Source organism: Pseudonaja textilis, chromosome 2, assembly GCF_049901715.1.
Source record: "Pseudonaja textilis isolate UNSWEBS1 chromosome 2, rPseTex1.2, whole genome shotgun sequence".
NCBI lineage: Eukaryota > Metazoa > Chordata > Lepidosauria > Squamata > Elapidae > Pseudonaja > Pseudonaja textilis.
Genome location: NC_141991.1, coordinates 145,041,192 through 145,063,055, shown reverse-complemented (window position 1 = coordinate 145,063,055; position 21,864 = coordinate 145,041,192). Strand labels below are relative to the sequence as shown.

Here is a 21,864-nt window from a genome sequence, read left to right as displayed (position 1 = left end):
TTTAGAGATGTGTAGAAGAATGAAGGAAATAGAGTTTTTACAAATTTGTCTTTACATGTGTACTTATTTATTTGAAATTTTGTTTCTAAGGAATTCCAAACCAGTACAAATCTGTACTGAACAGTAGAGATCTGTAATTGGAAGTCTTTCATGGGATTTGCATATTATGTCTTAATTTTTTGTCTTTAGTTTAAGATCTGTTTTGTTTCCAATGCTGTGAGATGGGTAGACAGTGGGAAAAGTTGTACTTTAAAGGAGCTGGAAGAAATGTGTGTGAACATAAAGTGCTAGAAAATGAGATATGCACTATGAAATTTAGACACCTGCCAGGCTAGTGACTGAGATGTTATACTATTGAAAACCTTTGAAAGAAATGTCCCCTTTGGTTCCTCTAAATCTTTTTTAAAGTTCTTAAAGAAAAAGCTTATGTACTTTGAGCTGAAGCATAGCCTTATTCTGTAATATTCAGCATTATTATGACCATAACGACTTTAAGATCCACAGTCTTTTGTTCTTCTGTAGTTTCATTCTTAGGATTCTCATGAAATTCTGATATTTTACCTTTTTTCAGCTAGGACTATAATTTTGCTACAACAGGCAAAGTTATGGCATTTTCAATGGCTGTATCTCCCGTACACTAACTAAGGAAGAAAAGAATAATTCTAAAAGGTGGTAGCATAAAAATAATGTATATCAGTGTTTCAGTTGCTTATTTCTGATGGTTGCACTAATTTTCAACCCTATCAAATATACATCATACAAATAATCTGCTACAAACAAAAAGTTCTAAACACACAAAATAGCAATACTTATTCAACATCCAGGACAGCATATCAACAACAAAAAGACTGCAGGTTTCCTTAAACTTACTAGGCTCAGATGAAGGCAGAAGTCTAATTTACCTCAAAATTTGGAAAAACCTTCCACCATGAATTTGTTCAGCTTTTTAAAAAAATGCTATTTGATCATAAAGAATTGAACAGTATCTGTTCGAGTTTATAATCTATTCGATTAACAGAAGTATACCTTAATCTATTTTAAGACCTTGATTTGAAACACAGTATATAAATAATCATGATTTCCTATTCCCCTTGGTTTCTAGGAACATCTGTTTTGTTTCCTGTTTGATTTTTTTTTCTGTCATACAGTGCCTAGGTCTCCTCTCTTATCCACAGGGAAAAGCATGTAAAAAAAATCTAATTTTATACTTATTGTCTAATATGATCACGGCTTCTAATATGGAGTGAAATCGTTGATATTTTTTGAAATTCAGGGGAATTTCATTTAATGGAGACACATTGCCCAATATCATAACTTTAAGTAATCTCCCGCTCTCTGACTTTTTCTTATTCTGACTCAGAACCTCCCTTTTCTTTCTCCTACCATTTCAATTCATCTCTTTTTAGTACTACGGCTGGTCTGAATTAACATGAGACTATATGGAACCCCACTTCAGCCACGGTTTGCAAAGTAGCACAAAACTGAAATATTTCCATGACCCCCCAGGTGTTTTCCTGTAAAGGCCTTTGGAGCGTTCCATGCCACGTTCCACATCTTACATTTTCTGAAGAGTGGTGGGAAGCAGGACAAGATAAAATCAATGAGTGAATGATCTCAAAGCAAGCACTTTATTATAAGTTAAGGCAAAGAAATTTTCCCTTGTAATTTAGTCATCCCTGTCCTTCTACTCCTTTCAGGTGTTCCAGAGCCTGGAGGACCATCATCAGGAAGTCGTATCTTTCTTTCGGGAGAATGGCTTTCATGGACTAATTGCCCATGACTCGGAATATGCTCTCTGCAACATCCCCTCCTACTATAGTTCCCATGCCCTGAAGCTGAGCTGGAATGGCAAAAACCTCACCACTAACCAGTTCCTCATGCAAGAGGTGGCCAAGCAGCTGGGTCTCAAGCTGAGCAGTTTTCCTATATTTGCTGCCTTGCTGGGTAAATTGAAACTGGTTATCCTTATGTACATCATGTTATATCCTAGTCCATGGTAACCATAGTTTATAAAAGCTACAGTGACTACAAAGACACAGCTTTTCAGTGTGTGTCATGCTTTTTTATTTTTAGTTTTTCTTAATGTTATGTGAAAAAGCATAACTTTTTTTTCCACATCAGATATAAAAAAATAGGCCGCAGCTGGCTTGGAATATTCTCAAGGGCAAAAGGATGTCCCATTTGCAAAATCCCTGATCTTAACTCCAATCTTTTTATTGGATTAGGTGCATATAGTATACATTAAATTCTTGCTGTTATTTAAAATGTTTAGAATAATTACTAGGAATTAAATAAATAAATCCGGCTAGGAGGGTTACATATGTCTAGAGACTAGGAGTCTCTTGCCACTATCTGGAAAGCAGAATGTGATCTGAAATATCTCAAATTGAGCCTCATTTTATGGAGACCAACTAACCAGCCTGAATCAAATAAGAGTTTCAGCTTCAACTACAATAACATAATTCAATTACTTTGCTGTACTCCGAAGTTCCGTATTAAGAGTACAGATTTTCTGTTTGCAGTGTTTCAGATTTGGGATTCTCAATACACTATACACAGTTCAAAATTTTTCTCCTCTTACAAAATATAATTTGCTAAACATTAAATTCTATAATATTTTCTGCTTATTTTCATTTTGGGCGAAGGGGAGGGTTGAATTCTATTGTTGCTGATTGTATATTACTGTGCCTTTCCCCCCTCAGGGAACCACATTCTTCCAGATGAGGACCTGGCCGCCTTCCATTGGAGTCTTCTTGGACCGGACCACCCGCTTGCTTCACTTAAGGTGACCCCTACCCCTCCTTGTCCTCTTCTGAAGAGGCAGCAAGGCAGGAATTGAAAGAATTACAGTTATTGCCCAAAGAACTAGTCGAGTGTTGTCTGGATTCTGTCTCTGGCTTTCAGAAATATCATCTGAATGGGAGGAGTAAGAAAAAACACCCCTAAATTTTGCAGTCAGTTCTAAGAAACAATTGCGCTCTTATATTGTGTTTACCTGAAGAAAACTATGGGTTTTCCCCCAAATAATGTAACTTTGAAATGGAAGGATCGCTTTAAGTACAACAAGAGATGATAATGGAGCCAGATTATTATTATTTTTTTCTATGTGAAATGTGTAAATGAAGTGTCACAATTGTCAGTTCTGAAAAGAAATGGAAGGATTCCTGTAATACTTAAAAATAGATTTCAGGAAGAAATAGAGCTAAAAGTACCATATTTTTCGGACTATAAGATGCACCAGACTATAAGACTTGGTTTAGAGGAGGAAAACAAGAAAAAAAAATAGTTTTTTGACTCCATGCATCCCGTTTTTGCCCTCATCCACTGATGAGATGGAATTTTCCTATTCTGTTCTTCACACTAATTATACTAATGGTAGTTCAGGTCTTTAGACTATAGAGTTGTTACTGTGCTGCCTTTTGTCTTCACTGAAACTTTTGTCTAGTTGCATGCTTCTTGTTGGTTCTAGGTACGTGCCCACCAGTTGGTCCTTCCACCCTGTGATGTAGTCATCAAGGCTGTATCTGAATACGTTGGTGCCATCAAAAGTCCCTCTGGCCTGGATATAATAGGGAGAGATGTCTTCAAACACTCCCAGGTGAGATGGGTCTAGACTAGAATCAGGCTTAATAATATTTATATGGTATAAAAGTTGCAAAGAGAAAGAGAGCAGATAGAAGCCAATGTGATGCCAGACAACTTCAGTGTTTTTACTTTTTATAGAAACTAATGAGTTTCTAGTTTCCTGAGGTTCTTTCCTTCTGCTCTATAATAAATATAAATCTTATTTTGTGATTACATTAGGAATAGAAGCGGTAGTGTACAGTATATAGCTAACTATAGTCGGATTTCCATGCTAAATCTGTTGTTGCTACACATGTTTTTCCCTGTCATTTCCATCATTTCTTTCTCATTCCTCCCCAGTCCAGGACTGAAGATAAAATAGAACGCTTCAAGAAAGCAGTAGAATATTATTCAGTGGCCATGAAAGCACCTCCTACACCAGCCGGCCAGTCCCCGTATGTTCGTGAGTATCCAGGCGACGCTGGTCAACTTCACCTCTCTGTCAAGCGTGTTTTCTCCCGCTGGCCAAGAAGGTGAGGCCCTGCCTGATACCTTACAGCATCCTCTGCTGGGAGAGGTCAGGTCTGGATTTAACTTTGAAATTACCTTCTCTTGGCCTAAAGAGAGCTTTCGTGCCTTTTAATAACTACATGGCTGGAAGAGGTCTGGGATGCTTTCTTCAAAATAATGCCATAACAAGTTGGAAGTTCTGTTTGTTCTTTGTTTCATGGTTTACTTAAAGGCACAAAAGCCCCTTTCCAAGCCAGATGCTGGTAATCTTACTGGGCCTCTCCTGGATCCTGCATTCAGAGATCATAGTACCCTATTCTTAATAGTTGTCCTTACTGTCCATTATTATGTGTTTAATTTTACAATGCAAAAAGATTGTACACAGAATATATTTAAGCAATTAAGACATAATTGGCCCAAATGCCCCTTGATCCAGTATTCTTTATAATGACCCTAGTATCTTAAAGAATTTTGTCATCTTATTAAAAATCAACCAGGGGTTTGGTGGTTAACCACTAGTTTATGCTCCCTTAGATATTTACTGTTGGATTCAGTGACTGGAAGTTGCCTTTTTAGTCCATATTGTTGCCATTGTATCAGGCTTCTGTCCTGTTTCTGACATCATCCTTTGCTAGGAAACTTGGTCACATGTGTGAGAGCCACTCTCCTAAAACAGTTCCCAAATAATGTTTTAATCCTGCACTTCTAAGACCTTCAAGGATAAATGGTAATGGTGGACAAAACACCCTTCACTCTAATTTCAGTTTCATGTGGGACAGCCAGTAGAATTGCATCCTGCTATTACTCGCTGTGACTTCAAGATATCCTCTACCCTATCCCAAGAATCTGAAGCTCAGGCTTTTGGGGGTAAAGTTGCCCAAGTATAAAGAGTTGTCCATGGATACCAACTCTAAAAAACAGAAAATGCAAAATGCAAGACTGATTATGCTTCAGACAATGAAGATATGATTTCCCATGCATAACTTCTGTCTGAAGTATTTTTTTTTATTTACACACCGATTTAATGGACTTCTGCATTGGCAGAGGTCTTTGTTCAGGGTATCCTGATAGTAATGTTGGACAATTATTTTTTAATATAACAAGGGTCCAATTCTTTGTTTCAGTCCCGGCATTTGGGCCTAATCACTTTGGAGGGCCACCACCTCTGAATCGCAATCCAATGGTATCACTTCCTTCTGGGAAGGCTATGGTAAGTGCTCAGAATTGCTTTAGGCAGACGTGAGATTTTAGTGTGAGATTTCCATTACTGCATCCATCTAGAATATCAATGTTTGTTGGGTTAGAGAAAGCCCTGTTGGTCCTCTCAGGCCCAAGCTACAACAGGGAGATGGAATGCATAACTATACAAATTGAGATACCTGAACTTGGCCTGCATCCTTCAGACAGCTGGTATGTGGGAAAAATCATATTTCTGAATGCTTTTTTTTCCTTTATAAGGCCCCACTGCATAGAAGATATTAATGCATCAAGGGGAAGCTTGGGTTAAAGTGTTCCCTCTAGCTTATGTCATATAAGCTACAAATATGAAGAATCATTCGGAAAATTGCATCCCCCTTGCAGTTGGACCTGAAGAGAGATTTAAAATGCTACTATATCAATTTGCTTCACTCATGGGGCACAAGCATATAACTCAGCTATGGAGACCTGAATTATCTGAATGTAGTGAGCAAATTCATGAATTGTTGTGCATCTGTAGATAACTTCTTTTGCTACCATTTTCCAAAGAGTTCCCTGTGACAGTCCAACCATACCATGGCTGTGCATGTGGCATTGGTGTATAATAAGCACATGATAGTTGAAACATATGACTGTGGAATTTCAATATTTTTCCTGGGGGTGGGGTGTACTTTTTCTGTCTGTTTCTGGTAGGAGGTAAGCACTTAAATACTTGTAAATGTTGTCAGGAGTAAAAAAAGTGTAATAGGATATCTAGTACAGAATAATTTCAGAACCACAGATAGTCTTTAGTTAATGACCACTCAAATTACGATGGTGCTAAATTCCCTGCCAACTTCCTACAAGCTGGAAGGGATGTTTGCATAATGCTCTAATAAGTCTCCCCCCCTCCCCACCTGCCTGCATACACTCTAGTGGTTTTGGATTGTTGTTGATAAATGATACGGTCACACGAGATCACACTTTACAATCACATCACTTAGCAATGGAAATTCAGGTCCCAATTGCCATTGTAACTCAAGGCCTATCTGTATATTGGGGGCTTTTTTGTCTTTGATTTAGATCATTGATCTCACTAGTCCAGTACTTAACTATTATGGTTCACAGCAGTTCTTCAGGACCTCAGACAATTCTTTTCTCTTGTGTGCTCTCTGTTCCTGTTTTAATTACAAATGCCAGAGAGTTAATCCAAAAACTTCTGAGTGCTAAGGGTCTTAGCACTCTTGCTTAGTTTCTGTGCTATTGGGCTACCACTCCTCCCTAGGTTTGAATAAGTAGTTTTGATTGCAGCCATTCTTTTTCCCCCTTCTCTTTGCTCCCATCTCCAGTTTGCACCCCAAATGGGGCCAAAGATGCAGTACCAGCCACCTGGTCCACATGGTGGCATTGCTGCCCCCTCGTCTTTTCTTCCGGGTCCTGGTTCCAGTTTTCTCTTCTCACCTCATGGCCTGGCGGATGCAATGCCCTTCCATGAAGATCCTGCCTTGAAGGCTGGTCACTTCAACAACTGGCCGGTATCATATGATAACTGTCCCGCCAAGTTTCCTAACCATCACCTGGGTCCCAAAGCTTCCCCATCATCTGGGCCTGGATCTTCACCCTCTTCCTCTTCTGATGGAGAAGAGCACAACGGAGCAAATTCCAAGTGAGTGTAACTCATTGGAGTCTTGTGACTTTCTTCAGAAACCCTGGGGTGACTTTGATAGTTTATGGGGGAAAGTGAGGAGAATTAGCCGGGCCTCAGACATGCTACCCTTGTCCTATGAGAGGAGAGACTTCTGAATAGTTGTACTGTCACACAATTGGAAGAAACAAGATTCCTGGATTTTAATCCCATTCTAGGGTGACAGTATTTCCTTTTCTTCCTCCAGCCATGTTTCTGAAACTGTGTCTCGCAAGTCTGGCTGGGAGGATCCTGCGGGTGAAAAGATAATGAATCAAGGCTGGGGACAATCACCTGGGAACACTGGCAACTCAGAAAGGACCTTGAGCGGACCTGAAGCCCACATCCCTTCATTGCTGTCTATGGCAACCCGCAACCACATGGACATAACCACCCCGCCTTTGCCTCCTATTGCTCCAGAAGTACTTCGAGTGGCTGAACATAGGCATCGACGGGGACTTATGTACCCTTTCATCTACCACGTCCTTACCAAGGTGAGGTGGGCAGTGAGCTTTTGTGGGTCTGTGAATTGGTTTTCTTGCAGGAGTCCTAGGTGCATCCAGGTTGTTTGAGAATCAGTGATCCAGGATTCTCATTTCATTCCAGGGTGAGATCAAAGTCCCTGTGTGCATTGAAGATGAATGTAACACTGAACTGCCGCCTGCAGTTGTTCTTTTCCGGGCCTCGCGGCAGTATGTATATGGTGTCCTCTTCAGTGTGGCTGAGACACAACGGCGGATGGAACGCCTGGCTGTGCGCAAGCGCATTCCCGTGGAAAGTAGGTAACTTCTCCAGACTTTTATACATGTGTGTACTTCCTAAGTTCTCATTTAGTGCTAGATCATAGTAATGTCTCTTAGCCACCATTTATTAAGTGCATTCTTATTTGCCGCTTATGAAGCAAACTGGACATGCTTTAGTATAATTTGTAAATTTGATCACTGTTTCTAGAGCTTAGCGTTAAAAATATGGGAGACAAGATTCCCAGAACCTACGCTAGGTAATTCAGAAGGATGTACCTTGTCATGGTGGGATTTGCTTGGTTAATAAGACTGCAGGTACAGATCCTATTCCTGCTCCCCTTTTCTCAAAGCAGCTGAGAAGATGAGAGCTGGGAGTCAGTTGAGTGTCTAGTGGTGCCTGTCTGAGGGTTGGGATAAGTCTCCAGTGTGTTTAAATGGGATGTAATGTAGCCTTGCCCCTATGTGTTGTCCTTTTTTCAAATAGATTGCCCTATGCATATGTGTAAAATGGAGTATCTGCATTTCAAATAGCGTTGTTATGTTGTTGGGCTTTCCAGTTACCAAATGGAAGTGCTATGTTGCTTTATTTGTTGACTTTTCAGAGCCTATTCTGAAGGCAAGACTTCCTAATTCAGTAGTTTTCCTATAACACTATATAGGTGCAGTAAGAGTTGTGAAGCAAATTGTCAGAGAGAGAGAGAGAGAGGAGAGAGAAAGGGTGTGTGTGTTGTGTGTTTTTAAGGATTGGGTTGAGATAAATCTGTTGCTATTGCTTCTTTGCTAGACCTTCTGAGATGCTTTGACCAGGCAAGCCGCAAAGTATGCTTGCTGTTGGCTGTTGTTTGCTATGGGGATTTTTAAAAGCCATTTCTAAGAAGTAAGTCGGCTTTGTTTTAAAACAGAAAGATCTTTTGTTTGTTTTGTGCACATCCATACTCTCTGAGCCAGATACTAACCTGCCTTCTCTTCAGTTATTTTATCATGAATGGCTCAGGAACCAGGTTCTGCCTTCTCCTGTATATTTTGGTAGTACCATGATTGATCTTTACATTTATTGTACATGCTTTGCTTTCCTAGCCGACTTATTTAGTGCTGAACATGAATCTCATCTTATTTTGTCTGTTTCTATCTATTTTCTTTTGATTGGCATCCCCCAAGCAGGGACTGGTGCCAAGCCACCTTTTTTTCCCCTGCAACTTGTTTATAATTATATAGGCAGCACTTTGTGATGGTTTGTAATCCTACAACATAGCTGTGGAATTCATGCCCTGGCAGTCTTGTTTCATAATGTCTTCTCCCTTTTATGGAGCCATTTACTCCAATTGTGATTACTTTCTTATATGGCATAAATCAACTGTACATCCTTATATAAAGACATACTTCATAATATTTATACAGTGAGGAAAATGTTTTTCCCTCCCTCTTTCTCACCATACAGCATTTTATAATTACCTTGTTCACTTCCAACAGGTGTGTTTTAATTAGCCTCTCAAATTTTAGTGTTGCCTCATGGCTTCCAATCCCAGTTAATATCTTTTGCAGCTAAATGATGTACATTGACCTCACCATTCAGTAGTCCCTGATACTTTGCTTTTCATGTTTGATGCCGGATAAAGAAATTGTGTCCTTGTACGGTAGATTCTGGTGGATATCTTTTTTGGTTTCAGTCTAATTATGATATCTTTCCTGACTTGCAATAATGGAATTGAATGCATTGTTTCATGATAGTTTTGGTCCAACTTGAAAGACTATTGCTAGGATTACTGTTTGGTGCCATGGCTATTAACTTTTGGGTTTCCTTGTGCTTAACGTTTTATAAGGTTTCCTGCTTGAGAGGCGGGGTTGCACTAGAAGATCTCCGAGGTCCCTTCCAACTCCATTATTCTGTTATTCAAACATAAGACAGGGGATGAGGTGCTCTCATGTTTGGGGAATCAGTTCCATCAAAATGCAACCATTTGGCCTTTTCTTTCTATCTACTGCGTTGTAATGTACAATGGAATCATAGCACTGTTTTACATTTTGAGCTTGTAATGTGTTTTTTCTGTAAATGTACATTCATTGAAATACACCTGGCCTAAAATATCTGAGTTTTGTTTCCTTATGACATGAACTGGGAAAGTAATGTAGTCTAATCAGGTATTCATCCCTACGTAGCTCATCCTGTTATCGTCAAGGAATGGTCAGCGTACAAAGGGAAGTCACCTCAGACTCCAGAGTTGGTCTCAGCTCTTGCTTTTCGGGAGTGGACTTGTCCCAACCTCAAGAAGCTCTGGCTGGGCAAAGCAGTGGAAGACAAGAACCGGCGTATGAGAGCATTTCTGGCTTGTATGAAATCAGACACCCCCGGCATGCTCAACCCTGCCAATGTACCCACACACCTACTGCTCATGTGTTGTGTATTACGGTGAGTGGAGCATATCCGAAGAGATAAGTCAAAAGAGTGGCAAGTAACATTGTGTGCTAGGGTTGGCACCAGTGGGATATAGCTGTGAAGAAGAGCTGTGAGAGATCTGTCCTATTGAAAAATCCAGGAATTGGTTGTGTATTGGAGGTAGTTGGTAAGAGTGAGATGACAATATCTGAAAATATAAAAGGGTAAACATTATGCAGTGGTCCAGATGTTGAACTGGCAGTGGAAGGACCCATGTTCTAATCCCTCCTGAGCCACAGAAATTTAATGGGTGACTTTCAAGTGAGTCACAGTGTCTCAGCCAAACCCACCTCATCAACCTTTTGTTGTGGGGGGAAGATGGAAGGCGGAAGGGCTAGGTATACTATGCTGAGCAAATATTGGGATATAAATCTATCCGATAAATATAACAATCAGCTTTCATTTGAAAGCTGATTGTTATATTTATGAGTTTAGTGATCTCCTGATGTATGTTACTTGAAGATAAACCTATCAAAGTTTACAAGTCAATCTAGAATCATTTCCTGATTTTAAACATGGTGACAAATAATATCCAGACCATTTACTGAGGTACACATTTGGGATATTTGTTCTGCAAATGGTGACTACTGAAGTGTGAAACTTCATTTAATTCTTTAGCTTTACAGCTCATAATGTTTGCTAAGTGAATCTGTCTACTCATGCTTTTTTTTTTCCGTCAAACTACAAATTCTAGATTTCAACATTTAAAAAAAAAACAGGTATAATTTTCTCCAAGGCCCAGCAGTATCCCAAAGTAAAAAGTCTTTTAAATTTTGATTCTTGTTTAATAACGTATTTTGTGGTTTTATTTGAATTATTCTTTTTTCAAGATACATGATACAGTGGCCTGGAGGCCGGATCCTCCACAGACATGAATTGGATGCTTTCTTGGCCCAGGCTGTGTCTGCTCAGCTATATGAACCAGATCAGCTTCAAGAATTGAAGGTTGGTGTTATTTATCACTGCTGTATTAGTCCTCCCAGTGGGAATAGGAAAGAAGAGAGAAGATGGAGGTTAGAGCTATGGGGGCGAGAATAGAAGAGTGCCCAAGTCTTGTTCTTGTTAATGAAAGGTAAATTCCTCTTGCATTTTCATAGGCATAGAGTTAGCTGCTTGTTCATGCATCCCTTGCTCATTTCTTCCATTACTTGTGTTTACTGCTTTGGTATCTCAACCCTCCCAGGTTCTACCCTTTCAAACGTCATCTTACTAATTCAGTGGTTCTGATAAAAAGCAGGTGAATTTGCACAAATGTGTGATCATTTGATGAAATGCTTGTCTGTAAACAATGGCTCCTCGCACACAGAGAACTAAGGTGTGGGGGACAAGGGAAAGGTTGTACTAGGATGCACTAGATCTTCTATATTGCAGGGTACTTTTTTGTCATAGACCTGAAATACAAATCTGCATAAATGATACTGGAATGCTTACATTCGATACCTGGTTGCTTAAAGGAGACCCAGAAAGCTGTATTAAGGACAGTATTTTGAGATGTTACAGGACAAACGCTGTAACATTTTTAGTAGAAGTAAAAATGTTTCTTGACCCCTTCTTTCTTTGACTGTCACCAGTCTTGCCTTACTTAAAAGTTCTGTTTGAAGGTCAGTACTGTGCCATTGGTCCTGGAAGAAAGCCTACTCCTTAATTCTAAGATAAAAGTTGTAAGGGACTCCTTGATGCTGGAAGATCCCTTGTACATATTCTAAACAGGTGTATTAGATCACTTTCTCTCTCAAAATGGGGTGCGGCCTTATTAAAGGTGGATAGAAAGAGGAGTTAGACCAGTTTTAAAGAAGAAGAGCAGAAGTACTAAAATGAAAGTGCTTCCAAAGTACATGTTCAGTGCAGAGGAACTAAATGGCCCCAGGTGTTGTCTGGGAGATGCTGAAAGGGTGGGAATATTGAACGGTGGTGACCTCTCTGCCTTAGGAGGCATCTTCTTGAAATAAATGCTGTTTTCTTCCCCCCTCTTGGCTGAACATTCACTGGAGGTAAAATATACTTCACACCAGTAAATCTTACGAGTTGAGCAAGTGAGCAGTTGAACCCATAGCCACTGTGGTATATTGTAGTTTGTCTTCCGTATGACATAAGTACTTAGTGTCTCTGGGATGGATGTTGGCCATTATAGACAAACCTGCTTATGTGAAATAGACGCTCAGCTGGAAGTTTATACTTTTCTGTTTTAACAATATGATTCTAGGGAACAGAGGCATGGATTGTGCTGCCTCTCTAATATTCTGTCTTTAATACTGAAATAGTAGTATTACGGTATCCTGCCTTATAAAGACACTTCAATTGGTTCACGGTCATGAAGGCCAGAAGAAAGAGGAGAAGGAGTAAAGGGATGTTGCTTTCCTTGCAGATTGAGAAACTGGATCCCCGAGGAGTTCAGTTGGCTGCTCTGTTTATGAGTGGAGTGGACACGGCCCTCTTTGCCAATGATGCTTGTGGGCAGCCTGTGCCCTGGGAGCATTGCTGCCCGTGGATCTACTTTGATGGGAAACTCTTTCAAAGCAAACTTATCAAAGCTATACGAGAGAAGGCACCTCTGATAGACCTCTGTGATGGCCAGGTAAGCATCCCGTAGCAAGCAGTTGTTTCTGCTTCTGACTTACAAAGTTGTGGCAGCGGTTGTTTCCGGTTTTCATTCGTAGGTGTTCGGATGTGCCAGAGAGGGTCCCAATGCTGTCTATATGTTCTTCTCTCTCAAAAATCAACAGTGAAGCCATTTGAGCAAAGATAGAGATGTTGCTCTCAAATTGCTTTATAAAATGATTTTTTTAAAAAAAAAAACACCTTTACAAATTGCTGATATTCCAGATAACTTTTTCTTTCAGTTTTGTCTCCTTCATCAATAGCTGAATGTGCGCTTTGTGTTTATTAGACTGCACACAAAGACAGCAGGAAAAGTGCAGTGCTGTCATTCTCCTTGGCTTACTGTCCTGAATAAGCCTTGGAGCAAATTGATAGCCCAGCTATCTTATTTATCTTGTGCTTTAGAGAGTGTATTGTATAGGATGATTGAACTAACTCTGGCCAGCAGAGAAGGCCTGTTGAGGCCCCTGTCGGTCAAGGAACTCTGACTGACAAGATCCAGAAGAAGAGCCTTCTCTGCAGTAGCATCAACCCTCTGGAGCTTCCTATCCCCTGGGGTGTAAGAGCCTGAAGACCTGGCTCTGCTGGTTGGCCTGGGTGTATGTGTGTCCCAGTGAGGGGTTTCATCACTGGAGGTGGTTACTAGGCTTAACTTTCCGACGCCACTTCCCCCGTGCTTCCTGCTTTCCTTCCGCCCATCTTTTTCATTTCATATTCTCTACTTTCGTTATTTTTATTGTTTTATTCCTTTACTATTGTTATTTTTACATTTTTATCATCTTTTTTTATTATTGTAGGCTGCCCAGAGCAGTCCCAAGGCAAGATGGGCAGCAAATAAATTTAATAAATAAATAAAGTGAATCGTGTTCAAATCCTGTTGATTTCAAGCTAGAGAGTCGCGGTATTTGATATTATCTGGATATATCATCCCAATTACTGTCAATTTGTGGTATGATTTTTGCTGTTGGCACTTTGCCCAAGTTGTGCCAAAGGAACATGCCCTTAGATTTCTCATCAGTTGCACTTCCTTGATTTTGGAGGATATTAGATAAAGACCATAGGAATATGGAGATTTTCCCAGAATTCTACTGAATACCTAATCTGTGTGTTCTGTTTCTATTTGGTCTTGGTCAGACCGAGCAGGTGTCTAAAGTAGAGAAGATGAGGCAGAGTATTCTGGAAGGCATCAACTTCAATCGCCAGGCTCCTCCACCTCTTCTCCCACCTCCACCCTTTGTGCCCTCTATGGCAGCACCTTTTTATCCAGTGCCTCTTTACCCTCGCACTATTGGATCAATGCAATCAGCAGCCCCTGGGAGGACCAGAGGCTTCACAGGTAAATGACCATGGTCTAGATCAGCGGTCGCCAACCGGTGGGCCGTGAGAAAATTTTGGTGGGCCGCAGAGAAATCTCACCCCCAGAGCAATTAATCCAGGCTGTGCAGAAACACAAGGCTGCGCCACCCACATGGCCCGCGGCAACCCTCCCTGCCCACTCACTTGTTACCTGGCAAACTTGCCTGCTAAATTTCTTATTTTTCCCTTTTCCAACCATCATCTGTTCTGCTATGCAGGAGATTTAGATTAGCTAGGAAGCGGGAAATGGTTGGATTTCTTGCTTTCTAGCTAGTCTTTAGATCTTCGGCTCTGCTTTTAAGTACAGCCGAACCTCCCTTAGGACTGAAGGTTTGCTTGCAAGCAAATTCAGTACAGACTCACGGCAAGCAAATTTGAGAGACTGAGCTAGCCAATGGCAGCTAGCCAATGGCACTGAATGATTCTGTGAGCAACTCAATCTGCTTGCTTTGTTTGATTTTGGGTAAAAGTTGCTCTTTTTTTATAAAAAATACAATATTTACATCCATGGTGTGTTGTGAGTTAATTTTGTGAGTTTGCTTGCAAGCCAATTTTATGTGACAGACTGAGCTAGCTGGTGGCAGATAGATAGATCTCTGAATGAATCTGTGATTCTGTGAGCAACTCAATCTGCCTGCCTGCTTTGCCTGTTTTTGGGTAAAAGTTGCTCTTTTTTTATTAAAAAAATCAATATTTATATAAATATTTATATAATTTACATACAAGCCATGCCTAGCCAGTCACATGACCACCAAGCCACACCCACAAATTAGGCCACACCCACAGAACCAATTAGTGGTCCCTGGGATCTAAAATTATGAGTTTGGTGGTCCCTGAGGTCCAAAAGGTTGGCAACCCCTGGTCTAGATGCTTCTACTAGACACTTAATTCACATTTATGTGATTCCTATTTTTTGAGTGTAGAGTTAAAGTTCTAAACAATGAGCTTTATACTACCAATATTAAGAGTCTTAGTACAGTGCTATCTTGGCATGGAATTCTTGGGAATGTTCAATGCTAATTCTCTCGTGACTTCCAGCTCATAGTTGTATTTTTAATGTTGAAAGGATGCAACCTAATGTACAATTAACCAACAAAAACATGTGCGCACATGCTTTCCCCCTCCCCTGTATTTTCCAACAATAAATTTGAGTTACAAACCCTAGATCGTGGCTAAAGTTAATCCGATGTCCCCCTTTCCTTTTGTATCTTTCCTCTTACCAACTATGCTTTTTCTCTCCAGGACTTCATCCAATCCCACCGCAAGGAGGCAAATTGGAAATTGCTGGGATGGTGGTGGGGCAGTGGGCTGGGAGCAAACCTTCTCGGGGACAGGGCTCCTTTGGCATGCAGGTGGTATCAGTTGGAGGCCCAGGGAAAGGGTAAGTAGCATGATAGAATGGCTTTGATTAGTTGCTGCCAGATTCTCCCTTCGTTTCTTATAACCTGTAGAAATGATAGGACAGGGGTGTCAAACTTGCATCATCGCGATGGCGTCATGTGACGTATCGGGATTTCCCCCCTCGTCGCTAAACCGGGCGGGAGTGTGGCCAGCACGTGATGCATCCGGCTTGTGGGCCGTGAGTTTGACAGCCCTGTGCTAGGGCATCTTCACCACAGGCTACAAGTGCTTGCTTGGATATTTTGCTCTGGGATTATTATTACTTCAACAGAGCTAAAAGGAGGAAGAGTGGAGATGGGAAAGGAGAACAGCAAATTAAAGCATTGTTTCTTAAAAAGATACATTTTTCCTATAATGACCAGATTTGATGGAAACAGTTCAAGGTAGGCTAAATGGCAATTTCAACTTTCAGTTGACTCTGTTTCCCACCTGATGGATGATAACTAATGGAAAGGAAAACATCAAATGAAATAAATATAGTTGTTCATGTTTAATGTTTATATGTAATGTCAGTCTTCTGAGACTGACAAATACATATGTGCACATAAAGGACCATGGTCTTTACAAACTTTTATCTGTGTTTCAATTGCTTCCTGAAAATTGTTTAATGTGAAAAGCATCTTTATCTGACCACAATTCATATATATCCTGAGTGAAAGGCTCTTTAGAAGTAGCTGTATTTTTTAGCACAGGAAATTTATAGTGAAGAGATTAAACTATCCTAAATACTGTTGGATGTTCTAATTATTTTGATCTTGTTCATAAAATGCTAAGAGTCCCTGAGTGATAAAGCAGTGTACACCCAATAAATAAATAAACTATCTTTTCTACCAGTGAACTTGAAGTTTCAGCTTTTCTTTTCTTTTTTTTTCTTTTCTGCAGCCGTGGCCGTGATGGCCCTGGAAAAATTCCCAAAGGAAACAAGAAAGTAAACAAGCAAGTACGTCTCCCTAAGGGTTGTGGAAATTCATTTTAATGTAGTTTTAAGTAAAGAGTTTTCCTCTTTTGCTGATTGATCCATACTGAGTTCTGTCCATCTCATCCACTATGCAGCAGATCCTTAAAGAAGGAATGACCTTTGAAAATGTTCAAATGCATACAACAAAGGTCAGCTGCACAGCGATTGCTGACACCAGGGCAATCAGGATTCCGTAAGAAGAATCTCTGCAGAACTCTGATGTTAATGTGTAACAAATATAATCAGCCCAAATAATGCAAGATTGTAAATCTCTTGAAATATATACAGTATATATTTTGTAAGCTGCCTGAAACTATTCAGAAAAAAACCAAAATCCTATGACATTTGGAGATTTCAGCTCTTTCAGCTGTGTTTTTAATCTTTTATGGCAGGCTTTGAGTCTTCTGCTTCCTGATCTTTCTCTAAAGCTATCCTTTGTGTTTGACAGAACTTGACTGATGGAACTGCAAAGACGTCCGAGTTCGGCAGCAACAGCAGCAGCAGCTGCAGCCGACCCCAGTCCCAGTTGAATGGAGATGGAGGCCCCCCCTCTAGAGCCAACGAAGATCCCACTGTTGGAGCATGTCCTTCAGCCGCATCACCTTGTGCCTTAGCAAGAGACACTGACTCATGCAATAACAAAAGCCCCTTTTTCGGGACGCTGGGTGGGGACTCTGAACGGTGCCCGGAGAACAAACTTCCCTTCCCAGCTCTGCAGAAAGAGGAGTGAATAGATGCCGCTGTGGGTCCAATTGGCTGGCAAATGGGGGGTGGGGTGGGGTGGGATGACGAGAGAAGGTTTTGACCTGCCAAGGATAGGATGGGGAAATTCAGCCCTTCAACATGCTGGCTAGAATGTAAATGCAATCAAGTGCTGGAATGGAATTATTAGCTAGGCAGGGCAGGGACAGGAAGATTGCTGTCTTGATAGCTCACATTACAACATTGGGCTAATTAATCAAATTGCTCCACTTACAGCAGATATAATACTGTGAGGTCAAGCAGCCTGCTGGGACTCTTGCCCCTGCTTTGGAGGATAACATCAGCCTTTTTGCATTCTGCCCCTCAAATTTGCCACTGTGCCAATCGGATCCAGAAAGGCGGCAATTTTTTAAGTTTATTTGAATTTATTTTTGTTTTTTAATTTTATAGGGGGAAGACTTTTTAGGGTGCGAGAATTATGAATTCTGGATTTTGGGAAGGGGGATATTTTTAAAGGAAGAAAAAGCCAGGAAGGTTTTACTTTAAAATGGGGCAGATTTTTCCTGCCTGCCTTGTTTAATTTCTTGCCAACTCCCCCACCATCAGGCCAAATAGCAGTATTGCTTTGAGAGATGGTGATGTTGGTATGAATTAAGGGATGTGTATGAGAGACAGTGATTTTTAAGAGAGAAAGAGTAGTACCACCACTGCAAATTATACACAAGATGCATATAGCAGTTGGCGTGTGCTTTTTATTATATATGAAAGAGAGAGAGAGAGATTATATTTATATATAACAAGAATAGAGCTATATATAAATATGAATGCTACAAGCCCGGAAGGGGTAAAAATGTTCCCGGGAGACAACTTGCGTTCCAAAGCGCTACGCGTTTAATGAATTAAAGGTCTGCTTCGCCAGTTGCCAGCAATTAGGTCCTATCCTCAGGTTGCGGCAGTAGATGAAGCAGGCCTCCTGATACCAGACAGAACACTTCTTATCCTTAAACAGACAAGCACTTACTGTTACAATTCCAAGACTGTGAACAAATGGCTGGAGATAGCTGGGGCTATAAAAATGTGGGGGTGGATAGCCATCTAAACGGGGAAGTCATGGGATGAGGCTGCAGAGATATCAATCTTACCCAGAAACTGGATGGGTGGGTGGGATTATAGCTCTTGTCATTCAAAGGTGACATTGGGGTTGTGGGGAGGTTGATTGCAGTTGCTCAGCTGGTGATCTTTTATTCTTCTCTTCCATGGGAATCCTACAAGTTCAGTACACAATCTAGGATGAATCGGGCCTTTTAGAAATCACCCTGCCCACCCCCAGGCTTTGCACAATCTGCTACCAATTCTTATGCTGGTGATAATGGGAAAATTTTTCAAAGACTTTCTGAAAACAGTGGGTCGACGTTTTCAGTAGTGTAGCTAAACTCCATTGTATACACAAGTTCCTCTCCCATTTCCCTATCCTTTTGGGTTGTCGTAAGTTGAATTGCACCTATCCTTGCAGATGATCTTGTAGAATCTGAAAGCCTTGATTTTTGGAAACTTGGTATATTCATTAGAAATGTTGTATACTGAAGCAGATTTCAAATGCGGAATGTTAATATAGAGCAGGCAGTACAACGTTTTTAAAAATCACATAATTTGGGAGAGGAAATAGAACAGGCTGAACATTTTGTTGGAAAGAATTTTTAAACCAGTTTTCCAGCTGCAATGCATGTTTCTTTCTAGTTTCTTACAACTTCTATGACATGTACCTCAGATGACTTCAGTAATCTAAAATGTGTTTTGATTTTTAATTTGTCTTCTGCTATCAGTATCCAGTAGGCCAAATGTTTCCCTTTCTGCTTCCTCCAGCAGAGGGCACATGATTAAATCACTTCGTGGAACAATGGCTGATTCCACTTCAAACCAAAATCAGAAAAGTATTCTTAAGAGTGCTGAGTAATTATATGAAATTAATTGCCACAAGATAAATGTTGATAGCTGTGTCCATGGATCCTTTAGTGAGTGATTATTGGGCAATAAGTCAGGATAACTAAATTGAATGTATGCAATTTCAATTACTGCATAAGAAAATTAGGATTGTGTTAAAAAGGGAGGGAGGGTATTATCCAGATTTTTTACAAATTTATTTCCCTTATTTTCTGCAAATATATAAAAGGGTAGTTAAAATAGATTTAAAATCTGAAACAGGGTATTTTATTTCTACTGCTGGCTCCATTCCCTTGAGTTATTCACCTACCAGAACCCAAAGTAGGAAGTCCTGATCTTCCTTCTCCCAGTTTAGCTGACAGATCACTCTCATCAAAAGATTTGAACTGTTTGCTTCAGACAATTTTTGGAATCTTATCTGTAACCAGTTGGCTATTTTTGCTCTGCAGCTGTTGACTCAAACTCATTGAGATGGGAAATTTCTTACATTGCTCTAAGAGAGGATCTTTGGAAATGATCCATGGTTTCCAGAAGGGAGATAGCACCTGAAAAAGATTGTCCCTTGTGGTCAAGAACTTGACAACAGCCAAAGGAAAGAGTTGATTTCAACTTTGGGGAAATAGCTAGAGTAGTCTAAAGAGTGGGAGAGCATTTTTGTTTGAAAACTATCATAGTTGTAGATGGGGAATATGGGAAGTAGACTCTATTTTAGAAAACAAAGAGCTGCTATTTAAAGTAGTTTGTGATACAGAGTTTGAATATTAAGAATAACTTGATTTTTAAAAAGTATTTCTGGTAGGTAAATTTTGGAAAAATTAGATGTTTTTTAATAGTCAAAGCAGTACACTTTTCCGCTGCAAAAACTAGTAATTCTAATTGGGTTGACATTCTAAACATTGAAAAGAGAAAGTTTTTGTTCTGCTAGGTAAATTGTGAAGAACTGGCAAATTGGTGTCTTTTGTGTTCTGAAGTACTCGCTCAAGAGTTAACAAAGAGAATCATCTTGTTTAAAGATAGCAGTACTACTGAGAACCATACATTTAGAGAACATCTTACAAGCTTTCCCCCAAAACAAAAATAAAATCTTTTCCTTTTTTAAAAAGATATTTCATATTACATCCTGTTGCAGTCCCTAAATAACATCTTAAATGTTCAACTTTCTTTTACAAGAAAGCGTCAAAACCCAGTTGTCCAGTAAGCAAAACAAATAAATAAATCCCAACGTACCATTTAGAATACAGTTCTTTTAGCCTTGGTATCTAGGTAGCATCCTATATCTAGAGTTATAATAGCAGATATTAATCCCAAGGTTATGGACTTCCAGCGTCAAGCATCGGATGGCATTTGGAAGGGACATGTACGACTCTACTTCTTGCAAGGAAGATCCAGCATAAATATTTGCAGCTAATATCTTTCGCTAAATGTGGAATCCGGGTCTGAATTTTTCTACAATGGCCTTAAGATTCATGCCTTTATTTCTTTGTTATGATAGCAGAATAAGACAGAACTTTAAATCACACATCAAAGAAATCTACTTGGGGGAAATCTACTTTTTCTGGTGATATCCTAGCCTCAGTTGAAGCAACTAATTTGAAGAGCTCTCCATTGTGAAATGCACTCTAGTCTGGGCCTAACAAGGAAGTGCCCTTCTCTTCCCAGGATGAAGGATGGGAAACAAAAAGACTTCCATGTCACCGCCACAATATTTCCTGATGCAGGTTGTTTAACTCTTCAATTTGGAATGGGATCCCAAGTGAACTTGGATGAATAGCTCGACATCTTCCTTTGTGTCAACTTTAGCTTGACAGTATTCATGGAGGCAAGATTCTATACCAAGAACAGAAATGTCTGAGCAGCTAAATCTTAGCCAGTTCTGACATCTAATTCCAGAGCTAGAGATCTGCTTGCTTATGTTAGTCAATTACGCAGATTTGTTAACGTACAGATTATTTGCCACAGTATCTCACAGTTTAGGGGCAGATAAGGCTGCCTAGTTTTCTATCATCTTCATTTTCTAACTCTATTTCCAGTGCTTCAGAAGAGGGAGCTTTTGGGAATAGGATCAGGGTTTGATTGACTATATTGTTAAGGTTTAAAAAAACCATTCTGGTCCAACCCCCATTTCTGAAGCCCTGCAGAATCCATGTGGTTTTATGGTCTGTCTGGGTTGCAGAAATTAATGAGTCTCAGGTGTAAACTAGTTCATTTTGCAAGTAATAGAAAAATATCAGAGTTCTGAACTGTGGTTCTATGGAAGCATGGAACGTGGGATTGAATATAAGTCATTTTGATTTTTTTTTAAAAAAATCCTAATTGTTCATATTAGCAAAGATATATAAAAATGTACTGGCCTGGGTGAAGTTTCAGATCTTGAAAATGATGCCTAAATTTAATTTGGTACAGGTATCTTTAACAGTTTAGAAAATGGTTGTGGAGATATGTATTTGATCATTTTATACCCATGACAAAATCCAATGTTTGAAGATCAAATTTTACTTAGTTTTGATCTGGAATATGCAGCCTTAAGCCAAGCTAGTAGAAAATGAAATTTGAAATGTTATTCAATTTCCCTTGATAAAAATTATCCTGGATAATTGTTTTAAACATGTAGATAATTGAGGCATGATTTTGTTGTTTACTGTCTGCTGATCCAAAACAATAGAAGGTATCATGCAGCTTTAAAATACTCAATCGAAATGCAAAGTGCTTCCCTAGGGGCTGTAAAAGGGAAAATGAAAACATGCAGTTCAATGTCCAGTGTTTTTTCAGAGCCAAAGAGATGGATAAAATTACTGAT

The 21,864-nt window shown here is 39.9% G+C and overlaps 1 protein-coding gene across 2 annotated transcripts in view; it reads left to right on the top strand.

The window, feature by feature from the left end:
• FAM120C (family with sequence similarity 120 member C) overlaps positions 1-20,293 on the top strand; it is a 29,555-nt gene extending 9,262 nt beyond the window's left edge. For both annotated transcript variants that reach the window (XM_087925737.1, XM_087925736.1), the window contains exons 2-16: positions 1,698-1,944; positions 2,703-2,785; positions 3,470-3,598; positions 3,925-4,027; positions 5,199-5,284; positions 6,600-6,916; positions 7,143-7,428; positions 7,541-7,712; positions 9,835-10,084; positions 10,942-11,056; positions 12,477-12,686; positions 13,844-14,045; positions 15,308-15,446; positions 16,349-16,406; positions 16,873-20,293. In XM_087925737.1, the coding sequence (XP_087781863.1) occupies positions 1,698-1,944; positions 2,703-2,785; positions 3,470-3,598; positions 3,925-4,027; positions 5,199-5,284; positions 6,600-6,916; positions 7,143-7,428; positions 7,541-7,712; positions 9,835-10,084; positions 10,942-11,056; positions 12,477-12,686; positions 13,844-14,045; positions 15,308-15,446; positions 16,349-16,406; positions 16,873-17,154 (2,679 nt within the window). In that variant the 3' untranslated portion in view covers positions 17,155-20,293. The remainder of the gene's footprint in view (positions 1-1,697; positions 1,945-2,702; positions 2,786-3,469; positions 3,599-3,924; positions 4,028-5,198; positions 5,285-6,599; positions 6,917-7,142; positions 7,429-7,540; positions 7,713-9,834; positions 10,085-10,941; positions 11,057-12,476; positions 12,687-13,843; positions 14,046-15,307; positions 15,447-16,348; positions 16,407-16,872) is intronic.
• The last annotated feature ends 1,571 nt before the right edge of the window (positions 20,294-21,864 follow it).